The 12,991-nt window shown below is 33.0% G+C and overlaps 1 protein-coding gene across 1 annotated transcript in view; it reads left to right on the top strand.

Moving 5' to 3' along the window:
• Nucleotides 1-12,991, top strand: part of LOC124354517 (hemicentin-2) — a 352,415-nt gene that overhangs the window by 319,733 nt on the left and 19,691 nt on the right. Inside the window, exons 3-8 of the mRNA XM_046805044.1 lie at nucleotides 3,946-4,157; nucleotides 5,102-5,215; nucleotides 5,974-6,201; nucleotides 7,790-7,890; nucleotides 8,563-8,713; nucleotides 10,596-10,726. Of these exons, the coding sequence (XP_046661000.1) occupies nucleotides 3,946-4,157; nucleotides 5,102-5,215; nucleotides 5,974-6,201; nucleotides 7,790-7,890; nucleotides 8,563-8,713; nucleotides 10,596-10,726 (937 nt within the window). The remainder of the gene's footprint in view (nucleotides 1-3,945; nucleotides 4,158-5,101; nucleotides 5,216-5,973; nucleotides 6,202-7,789; nucleotides 7,891-8,562; nucleotides 8,714-10,595; nucleotides 10,727-12,991) is intronic.

Genomic DNA, 12,991 nt, shown 5'->3' with positions numbered 1-12,991 from the left:
AATCCTCTCACAGCAACCCTTGCTCAAAATATGTCACAACCTTAATCTTAAACTAAACCAACCCTACAAAACCTTACATGGTGGAGGCGCCTAAAACTCGATTGGCATTCAAATTCCTCACATGGGCGAGCACATAGTTTCATAGGCTAGGTATAAATTAGAACTAAATAATATTATAAGAAAGTATTTAACTAAAAATAGCCTACTTCAGTGACAAACCACTCATTTACCTAAAAGATAAATTAAATTTCCAATAACTCAAAAATATTTTCAAACCCGTTAATTAGAGTAAAGCCAAGTAAACTAACGAGGTACGTCAATGGACATGTATAATTAAATGGAAACCATACTACATGAAGATTTAATACCATTAGACACATATAGGACTTCCAAAAGTGACATAATAAAATAATTAAATAAAAATGGAATACAATCTAGAGACACAGACACTGTAGCGGACCTCAGACCTATCCTAGCGGCACTTAAGAACTTAACACGTATAAGCGCAAGTCACCCTAATATTAAAACCATCTTTAATAATTTAACTACACGAAAGACTCAACCTTAGTGAAGAGGACAGGGAAAATTTATAAGGATCTTGCTACAATCGAGGGATTTTCTAGCACAGGGAACAAATTTATACATATAGTACATAACCCTGAGGCGGACATCAAGACACAAGCACCCCCAACCTTAGCACAACATTACGAGCCACTCACACTACTGACAGACCTAACACAGCAACCATGGGGGATTATAATCTATGGCTTTAAATATCACTTCTGAACTGGTCTTTCCAGGGTTGATAGTGGTATTACTTTGGGGTTAAGTTGGAGTAAATGTCATAGACCTTATACATTTGTAAGTTTGTCGATTCCTTTGATTAAAATCTATAGTGTTATTTGTTTTCGCTTTTAGTAAGGGGGAAGTTCGGTAAGGGTTAGTATAAACCTCCCCCTATTTCCCGTTTTTTTGTTGATTCTGTTTATAATGGTTTGCCTTGTACTAGCGGTCTGGGTCGCCAAGGGCCCCTGGTGGTTCAGACAGCTTAGTATGCAAGTAATGTTTCCCACGTACTCGTTTACTGCAATAACAAAGCGTACTCTAACTTGACACAACGTACATATTATACTACCTGAGGGATACGTGTATACATAGCCTAGTAATAAAGAATATAAAATATGATAAAGTGTACTACATATATCATATTTATTTAAGTTAGTAGATAGCAGTGTTAACATAACATATACCCTACAAGGACTCAATTTTCCTGAGATGCATCTCAAAGAAAGAGACATACATGTTCTATATTATATAATCCTAGGATAAACAAATACTTCAATATATGACATGTAAATGACTTATATAACATGTTTAATTATTACAAAGCTAATCTAACATTGAAGGAAAGTAACATATATCTAAATAGCATGTATTAACACGGCAATATTGCTCATTAACAAACTATACAGCCTTCTTTTGGCAACATATATTATAATCATGATGATAACTATGGACAATAAGCACAAAGAAGGGATATTACATATGCCTCACAAACAAAGGTGCGTAGTATCGTTTTGTAATATAATAAATTAACATAACATCGAACCTTATTTAAGAACACTAGAGATTAAGATGCTTAGTAAAAAACATTATTACATAGAGGTAAGGAAATACGACACAACATCGAAAAGGTCATTAAAAAGATTTCTGTAAATAAAAACCTTAGGCATAAATGTGTATTAATTATAAAATATTAAACTAAAATGTATATGTAACCTGTAGATATTAAGTTTTAGAATTACGACACCAAAAGAGCCAACTACAACCTGAGACACCAGTCTACAAGACACCATTCTACAAGACACCAGTCTAAAGCACTCTACCGATCCCGACCACCCACGAGAAAAATGAAGTCTTCACAGCACTTCCTTCTAACTACTCACAGCATTGCCATGCCTCTTTCGACCACCTTTGCCAGCACATCAACCCACAACACAGAAGAAACTCAATAAGCCTCTAGTACAAATCTTCAAAGGAGCGTACTTCACTCCAATGTCTCAGACACTACCTTATATACCAGTTCCATCCCTAATATTATACAAAATTCCTTTCAACACACAGCAAAATTTACCTAAAAACGAACCCTCTTTAAATTCCTGCCCTAAAAACCTCAACAAACTCCCAAAACTATTGCAAGATACACAACAACCTTTACACATTACAAACCCTCAAACATCAACAAATGGTAGCAGAACACCTCCCATTCATCCAAAGACAGCAACCAGATAGAAAACAGAAGATCGCTCACGTTCGTCGGAGATTTCTTCGAATGGTGTTGTGACATTGCGACAGAACACCAAATACATGACTTGGCAGACAACAAGGAAGATGTCTACGCAGCATTCTCAAACACAAACAACACTACCTACTCTCCGAGCTACCTGCGCATTCACCTGCTTCGTTCACAATCTACAAAGACAACACCACTTCCAGCTAAATCACGACGACAAAAACATAGTAAACAACACGGAACTCATTTTGTACATTTATTAGCTGCACTTCTATAATAACACTACTTCTTTTTATAGCCCTCTACTTCATCCACATTAACAACATCAAAATAAAATTTTCTGAAGCCTACAGTACATGAACGTGACTACCCAATGGATAACCTTAATTAGACTATAAGTTACGATTCGTAGGTAGAATCGTCATTAAGCCAGGGGAATGTAAGACATATGTATTATATTAGTAAAATAAAATTCATAGAATAGAATGTACAGATAGTTGCTGGAAAAGGAAGTCTCGTATTTGCAATTCGAGACAAACATCCTCCGGATGTAAGTAGATACGCACATCCGCCCAGACGCGGCCGATGGTGAACAAACAGGAAATGCTTATTTGTAAAAACCGGTGCGACAATGTAAGGGACAGCCATGTGATATGGAAAATTGTTACTCACCAATTATGATGGAGAGATTTGGCAGAGGCGTGGTCAATGAGCTGGCGGGAGAAGAACATCAAAAAACTGAAGAACAAGGAGGAGAGGTGGAAGTCGAGGCCGGGAATTCGAAAAGTGAGTCCAGTTCGGGAGTGTTTGTGTTTCGTGTGCGGAAAAATATCTCTAGGCGTAATAAGTGTGATGTGAAATAAAATGTAAGTAATTTTAAAGAACTTAGTATATTTTTAGGGTTCATTAATCATTTTCAATTCCATATCTATTTAAATGTTCACAATTTCGAAAATGTAAATTCATGTAAATGTTTAGCTATTTTAAAGAAAAGTTTCACCATGTTAGTCCATGAACTCATTATTATTGCAACACTACAAAAATTACTAGTAAATGTTATAATGAATTAAATTTAAAATAAATTGTAATGAATAATTTAATATCAAACATGTTTTCAAAGTATTAAGGTATTAAGGTTTGTGCTTAATATGTCGATTGACGCAATCAATTGTTAATTAAAATTTTTAATCAATTTAATGAAATGTTGTCACAAATAAATGTGTTGGTTCATTTGAGGGTATTTGTACTGCCAATCTAACCTATTATTAAATCCTCTCACAGCAACCCTTGCTCAAAATATGTCACAGCCTTAATCTTAAACTAAACCAACCCTACAAAACCTTACACAAGCATTGAGGAAGCCACGTTATAAATGTATATGAGGTGTTCATAAGGGCCAAGAGAAGGTGTCATGATAACTCTAAGGGTCTTAATGGTTTCCTTAATTACTATCATATTTCCCCCGTTAAAGTCTTCACGAATCAGATTCTACCTATCCTGCAACGACTTTAAGCTTATTTTAAGCCTCTTTACTCAAGTATTCATTTACACTTTTTCTCTGTATAAATATCAGTTGAAGGAAAACTGTAGGCAGTAAGATTAACACTTAGTAGCAACTTATCTGTGTGATAATCTACTTTTTCTTGCTCCAGGTATGATGTTAGAGGGAGGTCATTCAACAACGCCGTCATGTGGTCGGACACGAACGCCTTCGGTCCTCGAGCCTTCTTCGTGACGGGTAAACAGCCCGCCGCGGCTCTCCAGCTGGATGCTGTGCAGCTCAAGGACGCTGGAGTGTACAGATGTCGCGTCGACTTTCGGAACTCGCCCACGAAGAACTTCCAAGTGAAACTCACTGTGATTGGTACGGTTTAATCAAATAATGTAGTAACCAATAAATCATCTGAAAACATTTTACCAACAGATTAAAACTATTGTTGTAAGAATATTAGATTACCTATGCATTGGCATATAACTCTTCACAACGATGGGTCTATAGATTCGCTGTAAATTCCTTAGTCTCCATCACTGTATCTGCGTGCGTGTAAGTGTGAATGCCCTTTTCAATACAATACTACCTGTAATAAATAATTGTAAGTGAGTAGTTCTAAAACAAAAATAATCCATTTCTAAAATTGGTTTCCACGATAGATAATTCTGTAACACTGAACGCTGTTTGTAAGTATACCTGTTACACTATTTCCTTTGCAGTTCTATTTCTTAATAGCTTCATCTTTACTATGTTTTGGTGTACATAGAATCAATCATTTTCTTTAAATGCCTGACCTAGAAGAAAGACTTTTTAATGTTTTACCAGACTAGATTATAATACCTGCAACCAAAAGCCACAAGTTTTCATAAGCTTCATAAAATTAGGTGCATCCAAATAAAAACGTATTAAAAGTAAATTATAATTGGTTATATATACATAAACGTTTTCTTCCCATAAATCATTACGTAAATTGTTTTAAATTTTTACAGTTATTTCAAATTCAACATTTCTAATATTAAATTATCTAATTTGTATGAAGGGATATTTACAAAATCTTTTTTATGTATTACACTTGAGTACTTAGCTTCACATGGTCGTTTAAAATTTTTAAGAGTTATAGGAATATTAGATTACCTATGCAGTAGCATATAACTCTTCACAATGATGAATTTTTTTTATCCTGCTTGAATCTATTGACGGGCTACTAAAACATACTACATAATATGATCCAAACAGAATTATAAACAAGTATATGAGTATATCAATCATTATAAGTATATTGTCTTATTTTATACATGTTGCACATTTCTTTCCAGTTCCTCCACACTCACTGCTGTTGTACGACAACTCAGGACGAGAAATTGTCGAAGGTATCGTTGGGCCACTCAAAGAAGGGGATGACCTCGTACTCAAATGTGAAGTTAGAGGTGGTAAGTTGTTCATTTTTTTAATTATTGTGATTTGTAAATTGTGTAAAAGTGGAATTTGTGATAGCCTAAAACTTTTTAGAGGAGTAGTAACGAATAAACGGATACAACGAAATACCAAATGAACCAACAGTGTATAACGAAAGATTTGTCGCACAGACAGACAAATGGACAAACTAACTGCCCTTTGACCTTTTGACCCAGAAATCAATAGCGTTATTTCTTTACCGAGAGGAATCTGTGTACCAAGATTCATGCCTCCGGGACCTTCCTATCAAGATTTAATGACCTGACGGGTGTTTAAATGACCAATGACACGATATCAATAGTCCTATTTGGTTCCTTAATAATCACTGCTGAGTTACCAGCAGAAATAATAATTACCAATAACGTAGGTGTAACTTTTATTTAATTAATCCTAATATATTGCTCTCATATTCAGTGGAAATGAGAACCACGTGTTAATAATCAAGAATCATTGTAAGAGACTAAAGAGTAGGGTTATTAAATGTAGGGTTTTAAAACTATTTTAATTGTGTAAAAATAAGAGTTAAACTCCATTTTAGTGCTCTTATTTAAAAAGTCATTTAACGTATGTTTTCTTTGGGAATATAGCAAAAACTTTTTTAACATGCAAGAAGAACCTTTTAAAGGAAACTATTTTAAACAGTTATAATTGGCTTCAACAAAATACTACATACATAATGTTAATTTATCTATAACTAGGATATGTATATAATAAACTGAATGGCTTTTCGCAGGTAACCCAGCACCAACAGTGTCATGGTTTGTAAACGACAAAATAGTGACGGATGGCAAGGTGGAACGTGAGGGAGAGAACGTGATAGTGAACAGGCTAGAGGTCATCAGACTGCGCAGGGATCAGCTGAACACGACCTTCAAGTGTCAGGCCAGCAACACGAAGCTGATGCAGCCTACCGAGAAAACCATCCGTCTTGAAATGTTCCGTAAGTTTCGCAATCAACAAGGTATTTCTAACAAGGTTTTACTTTTAACTTAAAACTAAGTCAGTCATGTGTTTTTTTTCATAAACATTTTTCGCTAGAAACAGGATTTTTCTGCATCATTAAATCTAAGAGATTACGATTGATACAGAGCCCGAGGATAGATTCAATGAAGCGCTTCATTTGGTGAAACCGTAGATCGTCATTGTACTGTATATACCTGAATTTAAAATGTAACTGGAAATTCACCTATAGCACATTATCCATTATTTATTCTATGTACATGCAGAGGGTCTCCTGAGTGTTTACACAATAGCCAAAGAGTTTGAATTTATAAAAGCCTTTGACTGTGAGTTTATCAATCTAGTCTGAATGTATTCCATTTTCTCAACTATCTTTCCTCGCTTGCCGTAATAGGTAATGAATTCCCTTTGAAAACCAATTTTGTGTCACCTTTAATAAGAATCTGGTGTAGGCCTAATATCTTGACAATTTTTAGATATTAGGATTTTCTAATTACATTTGGACGCACACGGTTGATTCCCAGTAATTTTCTTAAATACGGGTACTTTTTTATCTTACGAGAAGTTCCAGAATATTTCCACTTTTTTCTTTAGATGACTGAGGGTTTTGAGAGGATGATCTCCAGTAGCCAGAATCTATTTTCCACTTATTTTACTGTTATACTGTAAAGGTTTAATTAATACACTTTGCTATTGGGTATTTATTTGACACGGGTAAAAAAACTCACTCTTTTAGTCTATGTGTGTGTTTTTCTTCACAATGAATCAAAATGAGTTTATAAACAATTAGTTAACTATCAAAACTGTTAACGGAAATATAATCCTATACTTTACTCAAATTTCGGTATGTTCTCTTTTGTAGTCACAATTAAATAAATGTCATTTGAAAAGGCATTCGCTAAATTATTAATTAATTACATTTTTCCAAAAAGCAATAATTAATGAGGCTGTTTTAATATATAACTCAATAGATTACATAGATCTTTGATGGCCTATTTTGAGTTCTTATTATTTTCCAAACTTTCTTTTTTTACAAACGTGCAACGCTGCTGAAACCTTGACTTAATGCATTGGTTAAAAATGTATGTGTTGCCGTTATATACCGAGTATTTTATAACAGGTACGGTAACATTTCATTTTGTACCTATAAAACTGTCCCGTATGCAGTACTCAGAGCGCTTATTTTCAATAACCATTTGTTCCTAATTAATGCTCAAATTAACACTGTATTAGATTATATAAAAATGTATTACCTATGTTATATTAGGTCTGCATATGATTATATTTTAGAAAAGAGTGGTTCGAAAAGGTAACATACGGTCTATAGAAATGTAATGCTTAGTTTACTAGTACATTTTCAAATACAATTGAAATAAATTTACTAACGCAATATTTAATTTATAACTGACTTGTCTATGGAATCATCAAAATTGGTTTCAGTCCTCTTAAATTGTAACCAGTTGTGATCCTGTAAAAGATTTAATAAGAATTATGCTGATCTACTTTGGATAGAAAGTGTTGAATTTTGAATCATGTTCAACAGTAAAACCCTTGTCGGCTTCCATCATTAAACAAACCTTCGGAACTAGTGGCCTACGAGAACTACAACATGACCTGCGAAGTGATAGGCTCAAGGCCGTCCTCTGATGTCACGTGGTTCCGAGAGGGACGGAAGTTCAAGAGAGGAAAGGTAATTTGTAATTTTGTTTGTTACAATGTTAATTGGACAGGGTTGTGAGCTAAGGTTATGAATTTTTTATATTGAAATGGTTTATAGCGAGATTCATTTTATATCATGGTCTACGAGTAATTCTTATCCTATATTAAGATGTAACTCTATAATTATGAAATTGTATATAAATAATAGCTTTTTATTTTTGTGTCTATTTGTGGATCAGTACGTTAATTATGTGTATAAAATATATTTATAGAGGATTACTCATTTAAGAAAACATTTTAATGTAAGAATAAAAGGATGTTAATTATGTTCACAATAAATTTAAGTGACATCAGGATAATTATAAGTTTATGTAAGAAAACAGTTTAAAAAGAGTTGAGGAATCATAATCATGAAATATAAAATTACAACGAAATAAATTATACAAATTTAGCAATAACAGCATTTTATAAAAGTCACAGCGCTTATGGTTATATCTTGATATACTTTAAATATATCTCCTAAAGAACATTTGTAACACTTATTCAAAGCATAAGTTAAAATTCTACCGCTGAAGATTTCTGTTAATTTATTAATCGTTGTAATTATCAACATATATTAAGAATTTAATAGGCTTTTAATCCTACATTTTTGCAAGGGTATTTTATTTTTAGTATTATTAAACGTCTTAACGACCTTCCGTAGGTGGACCAGGACGCCAACGAGACTGTGCTACATAGCACTGTTCTCTTCACTACAGCCCCCGAGGACGATGGCCATGTTCTCAAGTGTCAAGCCAGCAACCCCAAGATTGATGCTTCCACGATAGAAGACTCTGTAACTCTGAATGTTGTTTGTAAGTATATCTGTTACACTATTAACTTTACAGTTCCGTTTATAAAGAAGTTCATCTTTTCTATGTTTGGGTGCACATAGAACCAATCATTTAATTTGAGGGGCTGGCTAGATGACAGACTTTTTAATGTTTTACCAGAATAGATTATAATACCTTCAACCAAAGGCCACAATTTTGCATAAACTTTATAAAAGTAGGTGCATCTAAATCACAATGTATTAAAAATATATCATAATTTGTTGTACTTAAAACTATAGATGCCTAATATAAAAGTTTTCTTCTAGTAAATAATTATGTAAAGTGTTTTACATTTTAATAGTTATGTCAAATTTAACATTTCTAATATTTAATTTTCCAATTTGTATGAAGGGAAAATTACAAAAATATTTTTTTATATTACGTTTGAGTACTTAACTAAGGTTATTTTCACATGGTCGATTTTAATATTTTTTAGAAGCTTATCATAAAAATCACTGTTTTTACATACTAATTCTTGTATATTATGCATTTTAGAGATAGCACAGAATAGGAATTGCTTGGACAGAGAGCTATATCCTGATAATTTTATGATCCAATGACAGTTTCACGGAAATACCCTACATACAGCCTCCTTAGTTAGGCAAGGGAAGATGGTTAAGTCCTGAAAATTTTTAGAGTATTGCTATGGCAACAATCATAGCACAGCGAAGTAACGTCTATAAAGGGAGAAAACAAAATCACTAAATACAGTTCTATACTGTTAAAACCAGAACACCAGACCTACAACAATTACCCTTAAAAATAGCATTATTGATTCTCTTTGGAATAAAGCTAAACAATTATCGAAAGAGTTGGTGTTACGGGGCTTCGGGTATTCATAGACTAAGTTTGGAATGACTGAAAATTATTAGATTTACCGAGACTTTATTATACTAAATACATAAATCTTGACATTTCGTTATTAACTCAGATTGAATACAGTCTCAATCAATTAAACTACGATGCAACTATCAAAGAATTTAGAAACAATTTTATTTAAGTATGGACATGTGGTAACTTAGTTTTTATTTTATTTTTGTTGTTTGTTAAAACACGTGTTATTTATGTAAACTAGATACAATATATTTCTTTTAATTCTGTGGTAAAACTTTTAAGCAACATAAGTAGTTTGCCATTGTTTACTTTAAATTAATTAATATATAATATAATAAATAAAATGGTAATTAAATTCAGTTTATATAGCAAATGCACTTCGTTATAGTTTGCATAATAAAGCATTTCTCCGATATCTATACTTACAATGGTTTAATGTTATATACCACATTTCAAGCATAACTTTTATTATATAAATACTGTATACAAATTCATAATAAAATTCCACAAAGAGTAATTAATATAAATTCATCCACGAATCAGTTAAACTCATATATTAGTTTAATAAATTACGAAGCGAAATATGACTAAATATTATTTATTTAAAAACAAATAGTAAATAGAACTATCATTCCGTACCTTTGACAAGTAGAACGATAGTAAAAAGTGCTATTTAACCCTCAAGTTCTCTTTCATACGCTTATATTTCAAAAGCGGTCGGTGACGTAAAGACATCGCCACTTTATCTCCCCTAAGTGAGCTAATGCGTCCTTAGGGAGGCGTTCCTTCTGTAATAGTGTGGCCACTGGCGGCAGAGGAGATTTACCGTTATAGTAACGTTTAAGACCGTCTTTAGCCGTATACAGGTGTTTCCTTCTTCAAATTACTACCCGTGGAATAAATTTAAGATAGCTCTTGTAGGATTAGTTTGTCCGCTTCTTTCCCTTGCATTAGCTATATATATACTTCAAAACTTGCTCTAGAAAGTCATTCTATAAGCCTCTAACTGATGAACCGTTTTAATTTTCAGATCCCCCAATAGTGACCTTGCAACTTGGTACGTCTCTGAAACCGAATGAGATAAAAGAAGGGGATGACGTTTATTTCGAGTGTAAAATCAAGGCCAATCCGAGGGAACATAAAATATCATGGCACCACAATGTAAGTACCAGGGGCTGTTATGAATCATTTCCTAATCAATAATTTTTTAGTTTTAATTTAATTTTGTAATTCCAAGTGGCTCAGTACGTAATGTCACACATTTGAATTACGCTAGCTGAGATTGGGAATGTTTATCATCATAAAAAGATTTCTACCTTTGGTACTATAATAATTATATAACTAACAAGTAAAAAATGAGGTAAGTCTTGTAATGTATGGTAGTGATTTTTGTGTCCGAGATAAATATTTACGTAGGTATTGTGTGTTAGCTATTTCATTCCGGAGGGTTAGAGATAAAATGTCAGCTCGTGTATATGTTTTGTAGATATTTCTGGTCTGTACAGGAAATTTACGAACTCTCTGGTAATATGTTAGGGATTTGACCTTTAAATTAAAGGAAATAACAAATTTTATATAAAGTCTTTTATTACAGAAATATATAAATACTTAGTTTACCGTCCGTCTGTATGTAGGTTCCAGATTTTTTTTTAACCAGTAAATGTAGAAAACTAAAATGTTGTAGAGTGATTGATCTTGCAGCCGAAAATAAAGATAAGTTTTAGTTTTGTGGATTGTTTTGGATTTTAAGTCGTAATAACAGAACAATTAATAAGATATAAAGTATTGAGGGTGGAATGAAATGTTGATGAAGTTCAATTACACATTTTAACTAGCAAAACAACAAAGTAGGTCAGTAAATTATGTACATGAAACCTTTCAACTGTTTCACTAATGCATGGAAAACTTTTCATTGTTTATGTGTTTACGGCATCATTAACCGTGCATAACAAGAGTTAAAAGCTCACAGATACATTAAGTACCGACCGATTATTATAATTCAGTTGTAAAGAATTTTAGTTTAATTTTACTTTAAAAACTTGTATTACCACATTAATTTTATGTTATTAGGATTTAAAAATTAAACTGTCTTTTCCTTCTATAGACGTGTTATAATATTATAATACTACTTTTCCTCTTCATTTGTAACTTACAAGACCAATAATTGTGCGAAATTCATGTTTGTACCTTGGCTGTTTTCAGAAATCTAAATAAAAGTGACAACACAAATACAGACAGTAAACTAATTTTGTAAAGATCATTTTTCTTTTTATTGATAGGAAAAATATTACCAGAGATTTCGTAAGTTACAGGTACATTGTCTAACAATAAGTATTCTGAATCAACCCTTTTCAGCACCAACTTGGAACTGTCAGATTGTGTATGCTGTGGTAGTGAGTCTTGCATACGTCTATATTGATGTATTATCTATTACCTCGATCACTACCAAATATGGGATAATGTTGGAAGTGTATAATTTTCAGCCTGTATATGCTGTGGTAGTGAGTCTTGCATACGTCTATATTTATGTATTCTGTATTACGCAGATCACTACCAAATATGATATAATTTTGGAAGTGTGTAATTTGTCAGCTTGTATATGCTGTGGTAGTTAGTATTGTGTACCTCGATATTGATGTGTTCTCTATTACCTCGATCACTACCAAATGGTGATAGAATGGTAAAAGTGTGGATCTGTCACCTTGTATTTGTTGTGATGGAAACAGGATTTTTCCGGACATTTGCCATCGTTCAGTGAAACAAGAAATCAGTAACACTACCTTTCGAGATCTGCAGTATTGACAAACAAGTATTGACATGTATTGTAGATAACATGTATTGTACATGTATTGAAAAACAACATGGTGGTTGTGATTCCTGACCTAGGCGTGACACAACGCTTTCGTAAGATTTGTTTATTTTAACCTAGTTTAAAATTATGTATTAGGTTAGTTCTTTAACTGAAGAAGAGATCAGATTGCAGATCTCGAAACGTAGTGTTACTGATTTCTTGTTTCACTGAACGATGGCAAATGTTCGGAAAAATCCTGTTTCCTTCACAATCCTTCCATCGTCAAAAATAATCACCAAACAAAGAATTGTATTTGTTTTGGTAGTGAGTCTTGTGTACGTCGATATTGACGTATTGTGTATTACCTCTTTCACTGCCAGTTGGTGAGAGACAGATGGAAGTGTAGGCAAATTCAGTTTGTTTGCAACACTAGTGTAAGTCAACAGTTATCTGCACATGTTAGTTTTATCATTACCACCAATAGTTGCGAAATAAAGAGGTCATATAAGCTGTTCGGGGACTCTTTGTATTAACAGTTGTATAAGTTAGCCTTTGTATATTGAGACACTTATGAAACTACTAAGTGAGAATAAGCAAGTATTTTATATTGGTTTCTATTAACCGCTATATTTACA

This window comes from Homalodisca vitripennis, chromosome 1 (assembly GCF_021130785.1).
Source record: "Homalodisca vitripennis isolate AUS2020 chromosome 1, UT_GWSS_2.1, whole genome shotgun sequence".
Taxonomy (NCBI): Eukaryota; Metazoa; Arthropoda; class Insecta; order Hemiptera; family Cicadellidae; genus Homalodisca; species Homalodisca vitripennis.
Note: the sequence above shows the minus strand (reverse complement) of the source record. Positions and strands in the feature narration are given on the sequence as shown.